The 21,956-nt window shown below is 40.4% G+C and overlaps 1 protein-coding gene across 2 annotated transcripts in view; it reads right to left on the bottom strand.

The window, feature by feature from the left end:
- gigyf1a (GRB10 interacting GYF protein 1a) overlaps positions 1-21,956 on the bottom strand; it is a 54,662-nt gene that overhangs the window by 16,256 nt on the left and 16,450 nt on the right. Inside the window, exons 4-14 of one of the 2 annotated variants that reach the window (XM_039658566.2) lie at positions 14,509-14,638; positions 9,335-9,430; positions 8,857-8,971; positions 8,667-8,775; positions 7,647-7,840; positions 4,921-5,150; positions 4,538-4,658; positions 4,226-4,408; positions 2,762-2,907; positions 916-1,075; positions 612-826 (exon numbers count right to left, since the gene is read on the bottom strand). In XM_039658566.2, coding sequence (XP_039514500.2) covers positions 612-826; positions 916-1,075; positions 2,762-2,907; positions 4,226-4,408; positions 4,538-4,658; positions 4,921-5,150; positions 7,647-7,840; positions 8,667-8,775; positions 8,857-8,971; positions 9,335-9,430; positions 14,509-14,638 — 1,699 coding nt within the window. The remainder of the gene's footprint in view (positions 1-611; positions 827-915; positions 1,076-2,761; positions 2,908-4,225; positions 4,409-4,537; positions 4,659-4,920; positions 5,151-7,646; positions 7,841-8,666; positions 8,776-8,856; positions 8,972-9,334; positions 9,431-14,508; positions 14,639-21,956) is intronic. The other variant, XM_039658567.2, reaches the window with a different exon arrangement.

Raw genomic sequence — 21,956 nt, 5'->3', positions numbered from 1 at the left:
AACGAACGAAATGAACAAACCTTTTTTCGAGTCAAACGAAATGACTCGAAAAAAGATTCGCTCATTTTGATGAACGAGTTCGAACAGAAGAGTCCCGAACGCGTGACTCTCTATTTGTTGTTTCTATCTTTTTGAAATGAGCGATCGCTTCGCCTGATAAGACCCTTATTCATCGTCTGGTGTCGTTTAAAGCCCTTTGAAGCTGCACTGAAACTCTCATTTAGACCTTGAACCGTTTGGTTCCCATTGAAGTCCATTATATGGAGAAAATCCTGGAATGTTTTCATCAAAAACCTTAATTTCTTTTCGACTGAAGAAAGAAAGACATGGACATCTTGGATGACATGGGGGTGAGTAAATTATCAGCAAAAGTGTTTTTAAAAGTGAACTTCTCCTTTAAGGAAATCATGCTAGACATCAAGACTTATCAAGACCAATATAAAACACCCTGCACACAATCCATGTGAAAAATTCGCACACACATTTGCAAACAAGCTTATAACCACTAGACCTAAAATAAGAACTAATGAAGCAGAAAAACTTAACCCAGAATGCAAATAACCCCAAGTAACATAACTCCCCGACATTCACCCCTCCACCCAGAGACTCACGATTGCCCCCCGGGGTGGTTGAGGGCGAAGATGGGCTTGATTCCTCACCAGGAGGGGCGGAGGGGAGGGGCCAGGGGCAAAAGGCACACGCCCCCACATCTTAATGACTTCCCCCAGCGGCTGAAATCCCTCATCACAGCCACGTTTAACAAGCAGGTTCATGGCGAAATACCCCGCCTGAAACCACTCACACATTTCCACTGTACTGAACGGACCTGAGAGAGACGGAACAACAGACGCTGTTATAATCAAAGCACTGCTCCATATGCATGAGTTGACCTCCTGTGAGAGAGTGCGTGCGTACCCTGAATCTCTCCTTGCGGGTCTTTGTAAAACCATTTCATGGCAGAGTCATGGGAGAGAGGAAGAGCAGAGGCTGTGTTTCTGCTCTCCTGAAGAGTCTGGGTGAAACACTCTTCCTCTAGAGATGTATCCTGCAGCGCTGCCACCATCTTCTCTGCCTCCTACACACATAAATCTCCATCAAAAACTTTTTCGCTATAACGTAAGTGTGCTTATAAACAACGTAATTTATCTAAATATGGGACAGATTCTGCACTAGGGCTGGGTATTGACACAAATTTCACAATTTCGATTATTTTGGATATCAGTTACAATAAATGGCAAATTTTCTCAAGGGAATCAAATCTCTTAACTAATGCTGTAAACTATGGGAGTCTAGTTGTAGCCAATAGGCTTCATTAGCCTAATATGAAGGTAATAATTTTAGCTATACAAACACTTCAATTACACTTTTATTTATTTTTATAATAAGAAGATTATATGAAATATAAACATTTAAATGGTGGCTGTCATAAAAACTTGCCAGATTTTTTCAAATATGCATTAAATAGTGAAGAACATTAAGATTATAATGCATATGTAATATGGTGTATATATTTAGCAAAATGCTCCTCTCTGGGGTTATTTTTTTCTAGCTGACTAACGAGTTTATGTGGGTTTTCTGAGGTAAATATGACGATGACATTGATTATAAGCTGTTTAACTGACGTCTTTTCACGGTTGAAATGCTCATTGAGTGCATGATACGGATTTCGATAAGTTGTACTCTATCTTTTAACACACTTTCAGATGCTCATTCATGTTTATTTCGCGCTGTGACTGGTATTATTAAGCCGGAAGAGAGATCAGCGCTGCTGCTTCTCTTGAGCTGCGCCAGAGCGATCTCACGCCACAGCGCCAAAACGTTATTTATATTTTTGAATTTCTAAAGAAAATGGACGTAATTTGAAAATTGAGACTTTGTTTCATGTCAATAGTAACAAAGGACAAAGATTATTGCGATTTTTTTTGGATGCGCGCAGCCGCGATACAATGTTCCATTCATTCAAATGAAACAGGATGACTAATCGATTCTTGAGATTTAAGAATCGATATCGGTTCGTAAAAATGAGAATAGATTAGTATCGAGAAATCAATATTTATTACCCAGCCCTATTCTACACATTTTGTGCATTTGTCGATTTATAGTGTTAATCCAGGTTTCTATAGCCCATTTTCTCTCCGACTAAGATTTAAACAGACAGTTTAACTATTGCACATTTAAGACCTCTGTATGTTGTGAAATGATCCTCTCCTATGTGAAATGGTTAAAGGTGCAGTATGTAATAGACAACTAGTGGTTGAAATAGGAACTACAGTCCAAATTCAAAATATTGAAGAGTTGCTTCTCAACCATTATCCACGGGATCAAATCAAATCACACGGGTTGCCAGATTGAGGGCATGCAACAGAAACGATTGCATTTAATGACTAATGAAACCCGACGGGTCTTGCACTATAAGCTGATCGGCTAATGTATACGTTTGCAATGCTTTTATTGCTAAGACTTTTTAGGTTGGGCAGAATCTGCAATCTCAGACAGTTTGTTTGCTGGATTTCATTGCAGTGTTTGCCGCAACCTGGCATGTCTGATTACTATTGGGTAAATTGGCAGGGGGCGGGATCACAGAGATGGACATTTCAAAGTAGAATAACTGGATTTAGCATTACTTCACTTAGAAACAAGTATTTGACATATTATGGTGTTTTTTTATGCTTAATGACCAGTTTTAACCTTTCAACATTTAAATTCTGTAAAATTTTATATTATCTGATCTATTACTCTCAAAGGTCATATTCTGCGGTACCTGTTGCAGGTGCTTCATGCCCTCGTCATCCTCAATATCACCCCCCGGCAGTGGGAGGTCAGTAGCAGCAGAGGACGAAGAGGGAGGCGATGAAGGCAGACTGGAGGAGGCACTGGGGCTCAAATCTAACATGGCCTCTGATAACACTGCAAAAAAGACAACACAAATTAAGCGTCACCCATTCATACAGCTGTAGGATAATCGATTTAAAGGCCGTGTTGCAGGTTAACCACCACTATCGATTAATGGGTACATAAATCACTCAAGATATGTATATTATTTTTAAAATTTCTCAAAAATGGGCTTAAAGGCCAATTTTTTTTATGTTTTATGTTTTTGGTATTAATGTTTTTGCTTTTTTACGCAATTCTGTGATGATGTCAGGTTGAGGAGAAGTGGAGAAAAGGTAGCCACAGCCTAGTATTAGCTCACTCCGCGACCTGACGTGGCGTGCCTCGCCAGTGTCAATCTACATACTGTATATGTCTATCTATTTATCTATCTAACTGCTAGCTATCTAAGCTAACTGGATGTATGCCTACACTCTTAGAAGAAAAGGTTCTATATAGAACTTTAATAGTTTCTATCAGCGCTACGTATTTGGAACCACTAAAAGGTTCTATACAGGACCCTTTTTAAGGGTTCAATAAGAAAAACCATTTAGGGTTCTTTGTAACCATGAAAAAGGTTCTATATGGAACTTTTGGGTTCATTCATTATCATTTGTTTTGTCCTTTCCAGATGAAATATTTCAGATTATTGACAAACATCAAGACCCTAAAATGTATTTATGAATGCATGTGTACAAATTCTTTTGTACCTTACAAATGGCAAATAAAACTTTGAACTTTGAAAGATGACAAAATTCAAGACATGGGGGTTAGAAACTGTATATTTATATCATTTTGATTTGATTTTGATTTATATCAGCATGATTGAAATGTGACATTAAGTTACTACAACAGTTTAATAAACAATAATTTAATTACAACTACAAAATGTTGCAGAATAATGTAATATATGAATAAATAATAGCCTTAAAGAACCCTATGCTTCATATATAGAACCCCAATGAACCCTTTTTTCTCTCTCTCTATCTATACATCTAGTCTATCTATATCTTTACATTTATCTATAATCTGCGCTGAATACTCTCGTCTACAACTCGTCTCTCTAGTCACTCTCAATGCTCTCAAGGCGGGCTTTGGTAAATTCACTCCCCAAGGTGATGTAATGCAATGCATTGTGGGGGAAAAGGAGAATCGTTGCAAACCGCTATAAGATAGTACCTAACCCTTTTTTGTATTATATTCCATTTTGTGACACCCAACAACATCAAATACAATAGATAACAGTTTAAATGTTTATTAATTAATGTTTATTTAAATGTTTATTAAAAGCAAATTGCACAATTCGTTGAAAAAATAACCCTGTAACACGGCCTTTGAAAAAAATAAAATTTACCTTCACTTGGTAATTTGTTGGGAATGGAGGGGACAGGCTGAGGCTCCTCCAGACCAGAGGGGGCAGCAGAGGGCAAAGCCTCAGGGACAGGAGCAGGAAGAGAGGGAGGGAGAGAAGGAGGAGGAGGAGAAGGAGAAACCGCTTTCACTTCAGTTTCAGACACTGGAGCGAAGTCAATGACATCTGTGGAAACCAAGATAGATATACTTATTTATAATCATGATTTAAAAATGTTTTTATCTCAGACAACTTCAGAAGTAAACTTTGAACTTTGTGTCAAGCGTTTATCCCCCCCGCCATTTCTGTTCCCACCTTTCTCGTTTTTTACAGCACCGGTGCCGTTATTCTTCTCTAGATTAGCACAGTCCTCTTCCTCATCCTCCAACCCCTGGAACTCAAACTCCTCTTCTTGGATGGGGTCTTTCGGACCCTTCTAGGACAACAGAAGAGCAGGAAAAGGTAAAGAAAAGAAAACCATAGATCAGAAGTCAAGTCAAGTTTTATTTATAGAGTTTAACACAACCTAACAATAAAATAAATCAATAACAATAACGAGAAAAGCTGAAATGGAGATCAAAATTCAGGTCTCAAAATCATTCGATGTATATACACATGCATACATAACGTATACCAATTAATTTAACACACATACACAGCATCCCTCGAACGCAAGGGTCAAAATAGGTCTCTCTCACCTTAATACACATAAACGCTCCAGAAGAATCAAAGGTTCCCATTTCTCCATCTTCCTCATCAGTGCACCACTCTGGCAGACCGTCTCGCTCATCTTCTGCTCCATCGCTGCCGGCTCTCCTTCTGCCTCCCTCATTCCCTCCATCCCGGAAGTCGAAGTCGAACTTCCTGCGGCGAAGGGGTTCACCTGGACCAGTGTGTTCCCGCCAACCAGCCGAGCGAGGACCACCGTCTAGAGAGTTAATCAGAGAGTTCGTTTTTTGGCCAGAATATCAAAGTTTTTGGATGAAAAAACAAAGCTAGTTTTGGCAGGAGCTTCAATTCAGCCATTTTTTGATTATGCTTGTGGTGCACGGTACAATGGTCTCACAGTAAACCTGAAACATAGGCTTCAGACGTCTCAAAATAAATTAATAAGGCTAATTTGATTAATTCCAGAACTCATCTGGAATCTTCCCACTTTGAAAGGGTGTGGTGGTTGAAAGTTGAGGATCGAGCTGGGTATGGTACATAAAAGTGTTTATGGAGATGTTCCTAAATATTTTAGAAATTATTTTAATGGAGTAGACGAAGTTCACAGGTACTCCACTAGGGGTAGCTCAACTGAGTTTGTACCCCCCAGATTTAATACAAATTTGGGCAAACAGTCTTTTCTTTATGTTGGAACTACCCTTTGGAAATCGGTTACCTGGTGCACTGAAGACAGTAAGAAGTATAGGTCATTTTAAACAAGGTCGGAAATTATGGTTTAGGGGCCAAATGTAGTTTTTATAATACCAAAGTTTATTTTTCTGTATAATATGTATGAATTTGGTTAATGTATGTGAATGATTGATGTGTGATGTGTTGCCACTTGACTTCTTCAGCTGCCTTTATAAGGGACCACAATGGAAATAAGTCTTCGGGCTTTATTGTGTTATCCCTGACTACTTTTGTATTTGATTTTAATGTATGAAACAGTTTCTTACTGTTGTTCATATTTTTATATTTAAGTGGTCAAATCAAATCAAATCAAATCTAGGAAATGCACAGAAGGTCTGTACAATTATTCATGTTATTTAAAAAGTATTATTCTCACTCTGCATCGAGTTTGTAGTAAAAATATATAGGGCTGGGTTATAAATATCGATTTCTCGATATTAATCGATTCTCATTTTTGAATGAGCATCTGAAAGTGTGTTAAAAGATAGAGTACAGCTTATCAAAATCCGTATCATGTCACATTGATTCGCTCAATCAGCGTTTCAACCGTAAACAGCTTGTAATCAATGTCATGTATCGTCATATTTACCTCAGAAAACCCACATAAACTCGTTAGTCAGCTAGAAAAAATAACTCTAGAGGAGCATTTTGCTAAATATATACACCATATTACATATGCATTATAATCTTAATATTCTTCAATATTTAATGCATATTTGAATAAATCTGGCAAGTTTTTATGACAGCCACCATTTAAATGTTTATATTTCATATAATCTTCTTATTATAAAAATAAATAAAAGTGTAATTGAAGTGTTTTTGTATAGCTACAAAACAGTTAATTATTACCTTAATATTAGGCTAATGAAGCCTAGTAGGCTACAACTAGACTCCCATAGTTTACAGCATTTAAGAGATTTGATTCCCTTGAGAAAAATGCCCATTTATTGTAACTGATATCCAAAATAATCGATATTGAATCGAATCGTAATCGAAATCGAATTGCAAGCTTGTGAATCGAAATTGAATCGAATTGTGAAATTTGTCTCAATACCCAGCCCTAAAAAATATACTGTTGTTCTCATAAATTGTCATACTTTGACACTGTGCTAAGCTAAAAACGGTTAGCATTTTAGCATCAGTTTTGTTTATCAGTATCAGGTGGCAAATAAGTGAAATGGTTCCTTTCGTGTGCAATGGTGTGATTCGTCTGCTGAAAAAATAGATGAATTTGACATCGGATTATTTATTTTTTCAAGATTTCTTTAGATATCGCTTGAAAAACCTGATATTGTGACACCCCAAATTGTGAAATATTATAACGTTTTCCTTTTATTGTCACTTTTGATTAATTTAATGTGTCCTTGCTTAATAAAAGCATTAATTTCTTTAAAAAAAACAATAAGTTGTGTGTGTATAACATTACACAAGTTCTGTTTCCACATGATGCATCTAAGGAGATCCACTAACAAGTGGTCAGCCAAGAATTAGGGTGTGTCTCAATCCACTCCCTAGTTCAATAGTTAGGACACTGATGATAGAGACAGAACTAAAGGCCGTCTCAATCTCAAAACTCTTTCAGTGCATTAAAAAGTCCCACAATGCACTGTGAAAGAAGTTATTTAATTATATTTCAGCATAAACATCCATCACTAGACAAGTACTTAATCTAGATGCATTATAATTAATTTACAGCTAAAAAGTTGCAGGTATTTGTAAGAATCAAAGTATTTATTATAATATACTTTAAATAACATTAGAAATATGAATGTCTTAAAAGTATCAGTTCTGCTGTTTTTCATAAATACGTCGTCATGTTACTATAAGTGTCCAAATGTGTAATGAGCAAAGGTCCTTACCAGTGCCCGAATTCGACCAAGGAAGTTGATTGAGACACACCTCAAGCTTTAACTAGGGGTTTTCCCAATGTAAAATAAAGTTAATAAATAATTTGTAAATATTAATCTTTATGGTGAAACATTTCCTTTTAATGCCAAGTGTAAATGTGTGTTGTGTAATGCGTTACCTTCTCTTCGTGAGCCAGTGATTCTCCAGCTGCCGCCAGCCTCCGCCGCTTCCTCCTCCTCCTGCTCCTCTCTCAGCGTGCGCCAGTTGTCGCTATCAGAGCGCATGAACTCCTTCCTGCCAACTGGAGCCGCTTCCTCAAAACCCAAACGCGCACCGTCCCTCCGCAGAGGTTTCTCAAAGCGCCGCTCACTTCTACAGAGAAAAGAGAGAGAGAGCGCGCTTATCAAGATGGCTTATGATTTGCTTCAGTAGGCCTCTTAATCTAGAATGTGTGCGGATAAAATTAAAAGGATTTTCATATTTATCGAGATGAGAGCTAAATAAACAAACTGCTATCACAATACCATAAAAATATATAATATAAAAAACTTGGTTTTAACATGACAAAAAAAGATAAGGAAAGTAAATCGTTTATATATATATAAATATATATATATATATATATATATATATATATAACACGATTTACTTATCATTTTTTTGTCATGTTAAAACCAAGTTTTTATATTATATTTTTTGTAGTTTATTTATCTTATTATATTTATATAAATATAATAAAATAAAAACCAATAAAATAATAATAAAAAACTTTTTGAAACATATATATATATATATATATATATAATTTTTTTGTTCGCTTAATATTTTATTATTATTTAATTGGTTTTATTTTATTTTAGTAAATATATATATATATATATATATACAGTATATATATATATATATATATATACACACGCATGTATATATTTAATAGATTATGTACTTATTTATATACCGTATTTCCATGTAAATTCTTAAATATATACATGCACGCATATGTATTTATATATATATATATATATATATATACACACAATATAATTATACACAGCACACACACGTTATGTAAACACAAACCTTTATTTTGAATGCGATTAATCGCAATTAAGCTTTGCACAGCCCATATATATATATATATAAAAACACACACGCACATAAACTAAATAAACTTTTAAAAACACAACAACAAGAATACCTGTCATCCCAGCTCTGGCTGCGATGGATCTCTCGAACGCTACGACCAAACCCGCCCTCTACTTCCTCACCGCTTCTTTGGTAGAATCCGCCCTCTCCTCTTCCTCGACCTAAACACACGACCTAAACTTCAGCATACCGACAATACATGAATGATTTACACACACGTACACATAAATAGATCAGCTTGCCTCGACCACCTCGCACAGTGCCTCTACCTCGAGTCACCCCAGCTGGAGCGGCTCCGCCCCCTTTACCCATAAGCCTCAGCACAGCCACACTGTTGACAGACATGGAGAAATTCCTCTGCAAAGAAAAAATACACAAGGAATGAAACCAGGACCTCGGCAAAAACAACAAGATCGGTGTAGATAAAAATCACTGTAGTGCCAAAGGAGCTTTTAGATATATTTGCAAGGTGTCTGAATAAATGTTGGTTTGACTGTGTGTGTGTGTTTACAACTTCTGAAAAATATGTCAAATTAGTCAGACACCTTGCTATCCTCACTTAAATAAATTAACTATAGTACCCTGCATCCATTAGTAAAAAAAATGTGTGTGTGTTAACAACTTCTGAAACATATTTCCGCCCCACCTCGGATTACTTTCACAGGATAGTGTGTGAGATGCATGTGTAATCAGCCAGACGTGTAAGTGTGCACTTCTCACCTGCTCCTCTTCAGTGAGAGCCAACAGTGCCAGTGGCTGTTGAGGCTCATCCTGCAGAATAGTAGCAAACTCCTTATCCTGCATTTCTTCAGGGACCTGAAAACACACACACACGACTAATGACTCAATCTACTGTTGCGATGACTGACTGAAAATATCAGTAAATTCACACTTGCTGGACAGAGAAACAAGAAAGGTCTGGACTGTGGTAATCGGAGTCAGGTTTAACCCTTCTCAAATATTTGGTACAGCACATTTTGAGCAAATTCTCTTAAAAGGGCATCTAGGGAACACCACACGAACTGAATCAATACACAAAAGGGCCTTTCCTTAAGGCTGTTTGAGAAGTGTACATTACATTACTGTTCAAACGTTTGGGCTGGGTATGATTTGTTTTTGAAATAATTTTCTGATGCTCACCAGGGCTGCATTTTCGAAAAAAAAAATAGAGTCAAAACAATAATATTGTGAATATTATTACATCTTAAAAAACATTTACTATTTTAATAATAATTTCATTTTAATTTAAAAATGTAATAATTTAATTTTAATTTAAAAATAATAACATGATCTGAATAACACGATCCTTCGGAAATCATTCTAATATGCTGATTTGATGCTTAATGTGCTGATAAATTATTTTTGTGGAATCATGACACTTTTCTTTTATTAATTTATTAGCATTATTAATTTAACAGCATATTTTTTAAATGGATATCTTTTGTAACATTATGATTAGTGTTGAAAAAAAAATCAATCTACAATTGCATCTAACATAAGTTTGCAAATGTGTATTAATTTTTGTTATTTCCATCCTAAGGAAAGTGAACATTAAGTTTGCACAAAGGTAACATGGCTACGAACTAGTCAACTTTTAGAGGTAACAATCAAATCAATTTGCTTAAATACAGAAGAAAAGTTAAATAGAAAAATAAAAATCTTCCACAATACTGGTCAGGGATGTCGACGATCGATTAATTGTCGATAATCGATAAAACGTACTCAACCGTGAAACATGACCATCAGCCTTTTGTTTTGTGCAAATGCAAGTTGTAATATTGTGTTTATTTTGCGTAGGCATATCTAAATCTGATTTGTCTCATATAGGATGCATTTGGTTACAAATTAACAGCTCAAACGGCAATGCACGACTAATAATGACTATGATCGTATTACATGACATTTTAAAGAGAACAATATTGTAATAAAAAATACAGTGAATTATTTGGGTTTCGTTGCCGTGTTTCATCGCGTTGCTCAAGGAAGAGCGCGTCCACAACATGAGTCGTTCTGAACGGCTCGTAACTTCGTTCAAGTTCACTTGTGCATTTGCGTAATTTTGTGCACATATAATTTGTTTTTTTATTTTGTATATATCCGATTAATCTCATATAGGATGCTTTTCTTTAAGTTAAATAACGCAAAGCGCTCCAGTTCACAGGTGTTCATTAAGTGCACGGCTCAAACAGCAATTAGTCGTTATATTTGATTATTAAAGCTACACTGCGTAACTCTTTTAGTTTATTCTTAGCTAAAAACACAGTTCTTTCAAAAATATGTGTGCTCATTAATGTATATTTACTTCGTTCAAGTAATAAAGTATTCTCGTGAGTGTATAATACGCCATTGAAAATACATACAGGTAAGGGGATCTAATGTCGGTCGCCATGTTGACCCTCCATCTTGAAAGTACATTAGCCAAAGAGGGACATACCCGTTAATTCAAGCTTTGCCTTTCGCGTTTACGTTCGAGTTAACACTCATGGACGAGGTCGAACTGGAAGCCATGTTAATCTTGGACTACATTGGCCACCGTAGGAGTTAAAACGAAATCGGAATTGAGAGGAACAGAAACTAATATTCACTGGATGGTCACCGCTAGATGGGGGTAAAAAAAATCACACAGTGTAGCTTTAAATAAGTAATTTAATTAAATGATCGATAACATCACAACATTTTACAATCCAACCAGCCATTTAATTAATTAAAAACCCTCTCATTCATTTGGTGAGCAACATAGCTTTCCGAGCAGCATTTGCACACCCTGTCCTGCTGTTGGCCAACGATTAATCGATTAATTGATCGTTGATTTAAATGATGAGGGAATTTGTGAAATTTGACATCCCTAATACTAGTCCTACATAGAGACTGGATTTCTTAAAGACCTTTCAAACACATTAAAAAGCATTTGCATCAAATAAATATGCTTGGTCAATGGCAGTGCACACTGAATATTTCCTCTGCAACAAAATAAACTATTATCTTAAGTCTCTACAGTCTATTTTTGTTGCAACAGAGCTCTGGCACTGCCGTTGCCCATGGAAACCTTTATGACTTTTGTCAGTACTGGAAAGACATTTTTTGCATTTTCAAGTCGACCAGTGCAAACATGCACTTGACACACTGTGTGTTAAACCTCAGGCCATGTGAACTGCACTAAAAATGTCCAAAAAGAGACAGTAAGAACAGGTTAGAGAGGTTTACTGTTCAATAGGGTTGCCGCGGTGAGGAAAATTTCCCACCGGTTAATCGACGTGTGACAACACCGGTAATCCCGGTGTCACCGTGGAGGGCAGGGCGGGGGGGGGGGTTAAATAACTTTTAAATGCGTGCGCGTTATACTTTCACTTTCGAAATAAGCGTCAATTGCTTGAATGGACAAAAAAAAAAACAACTCGCTGATAATAAAACTTTTATTTATAGACTTTTATTAGCATAACGAACGAATAAAAATAACCCCATGCATAGGCTGAAAAAAGTGAAAATCGGCAAAATGTGGGCCCAAACAAATAAGAACCATAAAACGTTTATTAACGAATAAGAAAATAAAATAGGCCTAAATAAATTACACAAAGTTTAAATGAGATAAAACCAATTAAAAAGAGACGAATATAAAATAAAAACTTCAAAACGGACCTTAGCCTACATAAATGACATACTTTCACTTTCGAAATAAGCGTCAATTGCAATTCAGCGTCAATTGCTGGAATGGACAAAAAAAACAAAAAAAAAAACAACTCGCTGACAATAAACTTTTATTTAGACAGCACTTTTATTAGAATAATAAACGAATAAAATATAGACAGAACTTTTATTAGCATAACGAACGAATAAAAATAACCCCATGCATAGGCTGAAAATCGGCAAACTGTGGGCCCCAAAAAAAAATAAAACGTTTATTAACGAATAAGAAAACAAAATAGGCCTAAATAAATTAAACAAAGTTTCAATAAGATAAAACCAAATAAAAAGAGACGAATATAAAATAAAAACTTTAAAAAGGACCTACATAAATGACAGCACTCTAAAAAAAAGTAAAACACTATAAATTGGCATTTATTAACATTAATATATATTGGCCAAAATATTGCCAAACAGGCGCTTTTGCATTGCGTTTTGACACCAAATCTTCCGCCATTATCTTGCTTTTCTGTAATTTGACTCGTTCTCGTCTCCACACGTGCTAAAGAATCCTGATGCTTGCTGATCTGTGACGTGACGGCACGCGTTGCGCAGTTCATTTTTAATTATAATGCTCTCTTCAGAACTAAATAATTGAAAATTATTATTTTTAATTAATTCAAATAAATATTTTAGCAAAAACGAATACTTTAAAAAAAAAAGTCAAGACATCGCGGTGTCACGGTGGGAAAGTGATGTCACCGGTGATGGGGCTTAAAACCGGTAACACCGTCAACACCGTCTATCGCGGCAAGCCTACTGTTCAACAGCATACAAACAAACAGTACAGAGTGAAAAAAAGTCTAAAAAGGGGTTTTCCTGCATTAAATACTTCAATTCCCCATTTTTTGCAGTATTGTAGCCAATCACAGACATATCTGTGGAACGTGTGAAGGCAATGGCCAATCAGATGACTTTAAGCCTAGTTCACAGTCACACTACATGATTTTAAAACGTCAGGCTGAACTGTACGGCTCACACTACATGACTGACAATGTTGTTAGTTGATTTAAATCGGACAAACCAGTGACAAGGACCTCAAAATATCAAATTATAAGCTGATGAAACCGTACTATGATTTTCAGACATGTAATAGCACACTGAATGCTGGGATATCACCTAGGCTTAAAGATCTGCGACGTGTCAGACATTACATAATCACGCTGGACGTAGGCTGTAGAATTGTTTGCAAGCGTGGAGGAGGAGGATCGTTCAAATTTTATTGTATGTTGAAGACATATTTATGTCTGTCAGTTTATTGTTTAAAATGGTCCTTTCGTCTGTGTATCCTGGATGTTTAAAATAATGGGGCGGTACTTCCATCTCCGACTTACGTACCTTTCGAACGCGATTACGTAATACCTGCTGTGTCGCAGACCAGCACAAGACGAACAATTGTGTAAAAAGTATATATATTTTACGTTTTTTTTTTTTTTTTTAGAAAATGACCGATGGTTTCGCAACCACACTAACAAACACTACCAATCAAAAACCCAACAGAGTGCCGAAGTTACGACGCCACTCTGTAGGCCGAAACGCGGAAGTGAGTTAGCATTTTAGCACTACGGTTCCCTCGCTCTAAAGCCTATGGGATTTTTGAATGGGTTTTTGCTAAATCGCCTGAAATAAGGTCTGTGGTGAACAAAGCCTCTAAATATTTTCACGTTTTGATCTATGACATAGAACACACATTTATAACCTGCTTGTGGTTTTTTAAACTTTATTGTGTCTGATTGTGTTTTTTAAAATCTCTATATATAGGCTTCAAAATGTGTAAGTTTTGGATTAACTTGTAAAGATTATCTTGCTACACAAAACGTGTAAGTGTCACTACTCTTTGTTAAACACAGATCTTATTTTTTTGCGATTTTCCAAAAGTCTATGGGGAAAATGTATAGCTTTTCGATCGAGGGAACCCATGCAACGCTAGCTTCCGGGTTGTCCTACAAAGTGACGTCATCACTTCGCCACTCTATTCTTCAAAGCCCTTTGAAACCTAATTGATTTGGACTTTAACAAGTTTATTGTGAGGAGAAAGATTCTGAAATGTATTCCTCAAAAAACGTAATTTCTTTTCCACTGAAGAAAGAAAGACATGAACATCTTGGATGGCATTGGGGTGAGTAAATTATCAGGAAATTTTCATTTTGAGGTGAACGAATCCTTTAAAACTATGCTAACAAAAACAAGATTTGTTTAAAGCATTTTCCCACCTTGTTGTCTTTGACATAAAGTGCTAGCATCTCCTCTCGGCCGTAACGGTACTCGGCCAACTTGTACTTTGGCATAGCAGGAGAGGCAGGAGGGGAAGACACACTGCCTCCACTGGAAAGTGCTCGAAGCCTGAGAACGAGAGAGATACAAATCAGCAACAATCTGGAAGCTTCATTGAGAAATGCTCCAGTCCTGGCTATCGTCCAAGGACGGCACATCCCGACTCTACAGAGAGACTAAGTCCCGCCCCTCCGCTTCCGGCTCATGGGACCTTATTTCGGAAAAAATATGTATGGCGAGGGGCAACTTATCTTTTTATTCCGTCTGAACTGTGCCCTCAATCACACATATGATGTTTGTCAATTTAAAAGATAATTCTGAAAGTCAAAAACATCACAGTTTGTCACAAAACAGAAGAATAACATTTAGTTTTATGTGGAAATCGCTTAACAACGAGCGAAACAACGAGTGAGACACTAAAGACTGGAGTAATGATGGGGGGGAAATGGAAATAATACTAACATCTTACAGACACCCAGTGGTGGAGGAAGTACTGAATCTCAGTACTTAAGTAAAAGTACAAATAACCAGATAAATATTTACTGTAGTAAAAGTAGAAGTAACACAATGACAACCATACTTAAGTAAAAAGTAAAAAGTACCTGATTTTAAATGTACTTTAAGTATTAAAAGTAAAAGTACTTGCATAATAATTGATTCTCTTAATGACTATTTTCTAATGATTAATAAAACATTTAATTCTAACTCATTCAACCTAATACTCCTTTTAATGATGTTCAATAATGATGGAAAAAAATTGTTGTCACCATTTCTGAAAAAAAAGCTTGCAATTAGGCAATATAAGCCATATCCTTACTATATGTTAATAACTATGTTTGGCCGTAAACGCGATTAATTTATGGTGTAATTCTGAACCTCTTGGCTTGCCATAATCCTAACCAAACGTATATTACACACGGTGCGTTTCCTAAGCATGTAAAAACAAATTTTCGCGTATAAATTGCACGATAAACACACTGCGTGCGAGACGCATTTAGTTGATGTATCTATGGCAACCAAACGTCACTGGTGAGACAAACGTGCAACGTTTACGTTTTGGCAGGGGAAAAACTGATCAGGAAATGTAATGAAAATGTAACAGAAGTTGTAGAAATGTAGTGGAGTAGAAAGTAGAATAATTGCTGCAAAATGTAACGAAGTAAAAGTAAAAAGTATGCACTATTTATTCTACTTAAGTAAAGTAAAGATACGTGAAAAATGTACTTAAGTAAAGTAACAAAGTATTTGTACTTCGTTACATTCCACCACTGCAGACACCAAACTTTTGAACTATAGTGTATATTTTGTAATATTGAATTTGAGAAAAACAGGAAAATCAAGTGGCTGGAGCTGCTCCGTGACAGATATTGTTTATAGGAACACAGCTCTGTTGATTATAATGGGAGAGAGACCTAGTTTTGTTGTGTGTCAGTCTCACCAGAGTTGTTGTTTTGACAACTTTACTCAGTGCTGGCATTATCCCGCCTCGCTCCTGATTTAAACCCTGCAGCTTTTAGAGGCCAGAGCAAAAGTTGTTTTTCCTGCCTGAAATCACTTCTCAGCGGTGGACGGGAAACATGTGAAACGGCACCGGCTGAGGCACCTTGTCGGAGGAAAAGGGGTTGCAGAGCTGTTGGTGGCTTTGTAAACTTTACATAAATACAACCCTGCCGAGATAAGCTGATGAAGAAGGCTTTGAGGCAACATACCACCCCTGCATTGTACATGTCAAACCCAGGAATTCACGTTTGCTGGCCGAGGACCAACTATGCACAGAAGAGCCTTAGTTCAGCAGAGAACCACGCCTAACGGTTTGATTTCTGCATAAGCATTTAGTGTGTGCCAAGAGGAGATACAGGGAGAGAAGGGGGCTGGGAAACAGGGAATGACGAGAGCGAGAGAGAGAGAGAAAGAGGGGAGAAGATGGTTATGAGTATTATTCTAAGATATTATGATTAGCTCATAGCATGCTAAGTGGCAGTTTTGAAGGTCACTGCACTTGAATGGAAAAATATATTACTATAAATGATATACATAGAAGCTATTTTAGCCAATGTGCCAATGTTTTCTTCTCTCTTTTTTGCACATTGTATTGCATTAAATCTCTCTTTATAGATTTTCAGATTCAGCGAATTCAAACGAATCAAAAGTCCACATTGAAAATCTGGTATTCAATATGTAATTTTAACCTTGAAACAAAAGGGCACAATTTTTAAACATTTTAAACAAAGAAACACAAGATGTAAAAAAGATGGTCAGATTATCTTGGTTCCACTGAAGCACAATATGCACAAGTTAGTGTGACAGCATTATATTTACGAACGCAACCCTTAGAACCCTGGTGCTCAAAACCATTTCTTATTATTATCAATGTTGAAAACAAGTTAAAGGATTAGTTCACTTTTGAAAAAACTTTTGCTGATAATTTACTCACCCCCATGTCATCCAAGATGTCCATGTCTTTCTTTCTTCAGTCGAAAAGAAATTAAGGTTTTTGATGAAAACATTCCAGGGTTTTTCTCCTTATAATGGACTTCAATGGAAACCGTCTCTGGTTACTTACGTAACCTATGTTCTCTGAATAGGGAACGAGACGCTGCGGATAGCGCAGTGGGATATTCTCTGAATATGCCGATTGTCTGAAGCCCAATAGAATCACGCCAATCCATTGGCTGATGGCGCTCGCGCAATCTGGCCCCGCCCCGACGCAATTACGTCGCATAATCATATACGCGCGTGCGCCATCTTCCCCTCAGATTTCTCTGCCGAAAAGAAGACTGTCAGCAGCGCGAGGAGCTTGGCCGCTAACGCAGCGTCTCGTTCCCTATTCAGAGAACATAGGTTACGTAAGTAACCAGAGACGTTCTCTTTCATAGGTTCACTCAACGCTGCGGATAGCGCAGTGGGAACGGGATACCAAACTCGCCAAGCAAAGAGCGCTGCAATGACTGGTATCAAAAGATAAAGACTACAAACGGTTCAAACAGAAAGAATCTGGGAACCCGGGGTCATGTCAAGATCCAAATTGTAGAAACGTACAAAAGTGTGCGGAGAGGACCATCCGGCCGCAACACAAATGTCCTCTAATAGAGCTCCCCTGAAAAGAGCTTGAGAGGATGCCACACTCCTGGTGGAATGCGCTCTAATGCCAAGAGGCGAAGGCAAACCACGCGCCTGGTAGGCAATCGATATCGCCTCTGTGACCCAATGAGAAATCCTCTGTTTCGATGCAGCAAGCCCACGGCGGCCAGCACCAAAACAAACCAGAAGCTGGTTAGATTTCCTCCAACAGCTGGAGCGGTCTACATAAAACTTCAAAGACCGAACCGGGCAGAGCAGATTAAGCTTCCTATCCTCCTCAGAGGAAAAAGGCGGAGGGTGGAAAGCGTTAAGGCTAACAACCTGAGAGCGGAACGCTGTGGAGAGAACCTTAGGAACATAGCCTGGCCTAGGTCTCAAGGAAACTTTGACTAACCCGGGAGCAAAGTCTAAGCATGACTCACTAACCGAAAGAGCCTGCAAGTCCCCTACCCGCTTTAAAGAAGACAAAGCCAACAAAAGTGACACCTTAAGAGTCAGAATCCGATCTGGAGCTGACTCTAAGGGTTCAAAGGGGGCCTCCTTTAAACCCTCCAAGACGACAGAAAGATCCCAAGAGGGAACTCTAGGGGAGCGAACTGGTTTCAGGCGCCTAACCCCACGCATGAAGGCCGAAACTAACCTCAATTTGCCCAAAGGAATCTCGTCTGACTCTCTATGTGCCGCAATGGCTGCAACATAGACCCTGAGGGTGGTAGCCGCCGCCCCGGAGGAAAATCTCTCTTGCAGGAACTCCAACACTGAAGCGACAGGGCAGTTAACTGGGTTCCTATCACGCGCCAAGCACCAAGACGCGAAAACCTTCCATTTGGAAGAATACAGTCTCCTTGTAGAAAGAGCTCTAGCACTAGCGATGGTCTCCTGAACGTCAGTCGGGAGATCCAAGCCTAAAGTCGACGACCCTTGATCGGCCAAACGTACAGCTTCCACATGTCCGGGCGAGGATGCCAAATCCTGCCCTGAAGTTGGGAAAGCAGATCCTCTCTGATTGGAATCTTCCAGGGAGGCGATTCCAGCAGAGGAATTAACTCCGAAAACCATGGCTGAGACGGCCAGAATGGGGCTACTAGAAGGAGGCGGACTCCGCTCTCCCTCACTCTGGCCAGGACCGCCTGGATCAGTTTGATGGGCGGGAAGGCGTAGAGTTTCTGCATTGGCCAAGGGTGGGCGAATGCATCTATCCCCAACGGAGCTGGAGGATTCAGGGAGAACCAGAGCGGGCATTGGGATGACTCCTGCGAGGCAAAGAGGTCCACCTCCGCTTTTCCGAACACCTCCCAGATCAGGGAAACTGTCTGACGGTTCAACATCCAATCCCCCGACTGGAGTTTCTGCCTCGATAGAAAATCCGCTGCGAGGTTCAGAACCCCTGGGACATGGACCGCTCTCAGAGAAAGAAACCTGCTCTGAGACCATAATAGAAGATGACGCGCATGCCTGTCCAGGGTGCGAGATCGAGAACCTCCTTGCCGGTTTACATGGGAAACTACCGCCATGTTGTCCGTCCTGACAATGACATGGTGACCCTTTAGAAAAGGGAGGAAATGACGCAAAGCCAGGAAGACGGCTCTCAGTTCTAAGCAGTTTATGTGCCAAGCGAGGGTCTCGCCCGTCCAGACCCCGCATGCTGGCCTGCCCTCGAAAACTGCTCCCCAACCGGTTAGAGAGGCATCCGTCGTAAGCATCTGGCGACGGAATACCGTACCCATGCTGACCCCTTTCTGAAGAAAGAGATGGTCCCGCCAAATCGACAGGGCGCGAGAGCAACTGCCCGACACCCTCAACAGGCGAAAGGCTGACCCAGTGGGCCGGATGCCTGAGAGCTTCATCCACCACAGGAAGGGTCTCATGTGGAGCAGACCCAGGGGTAGCACAGGGGAGGCTGCGGCCATTAAGCCCAGAAGCCTGCGGCAAGTGCCCACAGAAACATGATGGCCAAGCGAAAAACGGGCCAAACATGTCATCAAACTGCAAATCCGTGCAGGAGCCAAACGGGCCTGCATACGAACGGAATCCATGTGCACACCCAGGAAGACTGTGTGCTGAGCTGGAGTAAGAACACTCTTCTCCACGTTCAACCTCAGGCCGAGAGACTGAATATGGCGGAGAACAGTGTCCCTGTGGTGGGTAACCAACTCCCTGGACTGGGCTAGAATGAGCCAGTCGTCCAGATAATTGAGAATGCGGATGCCCTGGAGCCGCAAGGGGGCCAGTGCTGCATCCACGCATTTCGTGAACGTTCTCGGTGCCAGGGCAAGGCCAAAGGGAAGGACCTTGTACTGGAACGCCCTCCCTCCAAAGGCGAACCTGAGGAACTTTCTGTGACGCCGCACGACCTGGATGTGAAAATAGGCATCCTTGAGGTCTATTGTCACGAACCAATCTCCTGGTCGAATCTGAGAGATGATGGCTTTCAACGTCAACATCTTGAATTTCCCTCTGAAGAGGGCAAAATTTAGTCTGCGGAGGTCTAGAATGGGACGCAAGCCGCCGCCTTTCTTCGGAACCAGGAAATAACGGCTGTAGAAGCCTTGTTCGGTTTCCTCCGCAGGAACCTCCTCTATAGCTCCTTTGAGAAGGAGGGAAGAAATTTCCCGCTGTAGCACAGAAGCCTGAGTGGCGCTGTTGACTACAGTAGGAAAAATCCCGTTGAACCGAGGGGGGTTGCGGCAAAACTGGAGAGTGTAGCCGAACCGAACTGTGCGAAGAATCCACGGCGATACCCCTTGTAACCGCTCCCATTCTGGAAAGAAATGTGAAAGAGGAAGAGGGGTGTTGCAATGCAAATGACATACCTGAGTGAGGGTGTCGTGCTGAAGGCCGTGGAGTTGCAAGGTTGGCCGTGCAGGAGAGCCCTTGGCGTCCTGACACGCGATGAGAGGTGCTAACGCCGAGGTCTGGGTGACCGGGCCTGCCTGCTCCAGAGAAAAAGGAAGAACGTTTCTGAGGACGTGACCGGCAGTCAAAGAGAGTGTCGGGGGAGAGGAGAGAAAACCCAGGGTGTCTCCTTCCTCTCGCACCGGGCTGCGTAGAAGCGGTGAAATATGGCCTGCTCTTCGAAACACCCAGGGTGGCGAAGGAGACAGGGTAAGAAAAGGAGAGCTGGTTGGAGGTGGACAGAAACGCTTGCGCGGTCTGTCCCAACCTCGTGCCTGTGGAGGAGCTCTCCTTTTCCCGACCAACGGGTCAGGAGCGGGACGAGGCAGCTGGAGCGGGCGGCTTGTCGGATCGCTTCAGCTGCACACGTTTATGAGGTCGCTGACGAGGGAACGGGCGACCGCTGGCTCCCCAAACCGTGGGAGGTGGGGGACGCACTGGGTCACTCCTCCTGAAAGAGGACTCCGCTCCCTGAGAAAAGCGTTCTCTAGGTCTTCGGGCAGGGGAGGGAGCGGGGGATTCCCTAACTCTCCTGGGCATGAACTGCTTAAAAGCGGCAGATTGAGACTTGGAAGAGCGGAATTTCTCAACCACCGTATTTACCGCCTCCCCAAACAGACCTGACTGAGAGATAGGGGCGTCGAGGAGGAAAACCTTATCTCTATCGCGAATTTCAGTGAGGTTGAGCCATAAGTGGCGTTCCGCAGCAACCGCGCCAGCCATAGAGCGGCCCACCGCACGTGCGGTATGTTTGGTGGCCCTCAAGGCCAAATCCGTGGCCTTACGCAGCTCCTTCACAGCCTCAGGAGTGACACCACTACCCTCATCCATCTCTTTAAGGATATCGGCCTGGTAGGCCTGAAGGATGGCCATGGTGTGAAGGGTCATGCCTGCCTGACCAGCCGCTATGTAGGATTTCCCGATGAGAGAGGAAGAGGTTCTACATGCCTTCGATGGAAGGAGAGGACGTGCCCTCCAAGATGGCGCCGACGATGGAGCAAGATGGCTGGCCAAAGTATCCTCGATAGCCGGAATGGCAGAGTAGCCCTGTTCCACAGAACCCACGAGGTTGGTGAAATCAGCAGCTGATGCATTAGTGAGACGCGAAGAAAAAGGCTGCTTCCAGGATCTGGAAATCTCCCGATGCAGATCATTGAAAAATGGCAATTTTCTCCGTTGGGGCCTAGAATTAGGGCCACTGAAAAACCTCTCGTCGAGTTTGGAAGACTGCGATTCGCGAGGCTCGTCAGGCCAGTCGATCGAGAGTTTCTCCGTGGCGCGCGAAAGCACATCCACGAGCTCAGAGTAGGCCGCGGTAGGCCGCGTTTCCTGGCCGCTAGGCGGGATAACGTCATCGACGAGAGCAGGCCCGAAATCCTCGGAGTCGGAAGCCGCGGTAAAGATGACGTCC

The sequence above is a fragment of the Pimephales promelas genome, chromosome 1, assembly GCF_988280905.1.
Source record: "Pimephales promelas chromosome 1, fPimPro1.hap1.1, whole genome shotgun sequence".
Taxonomy (NCBI): domain Eukaryota; kingdom Metazoa; phylum Chordata; class Actinopteri; order Cypriniformes; family Leuciscidae; genus Pimephales; species Pimephales promelas.
The sequence above is the reverse complement of the archived record's forward strand: the minus strand, read 5'-3'. Positions and strand labels throughout refer to the sequence as shown.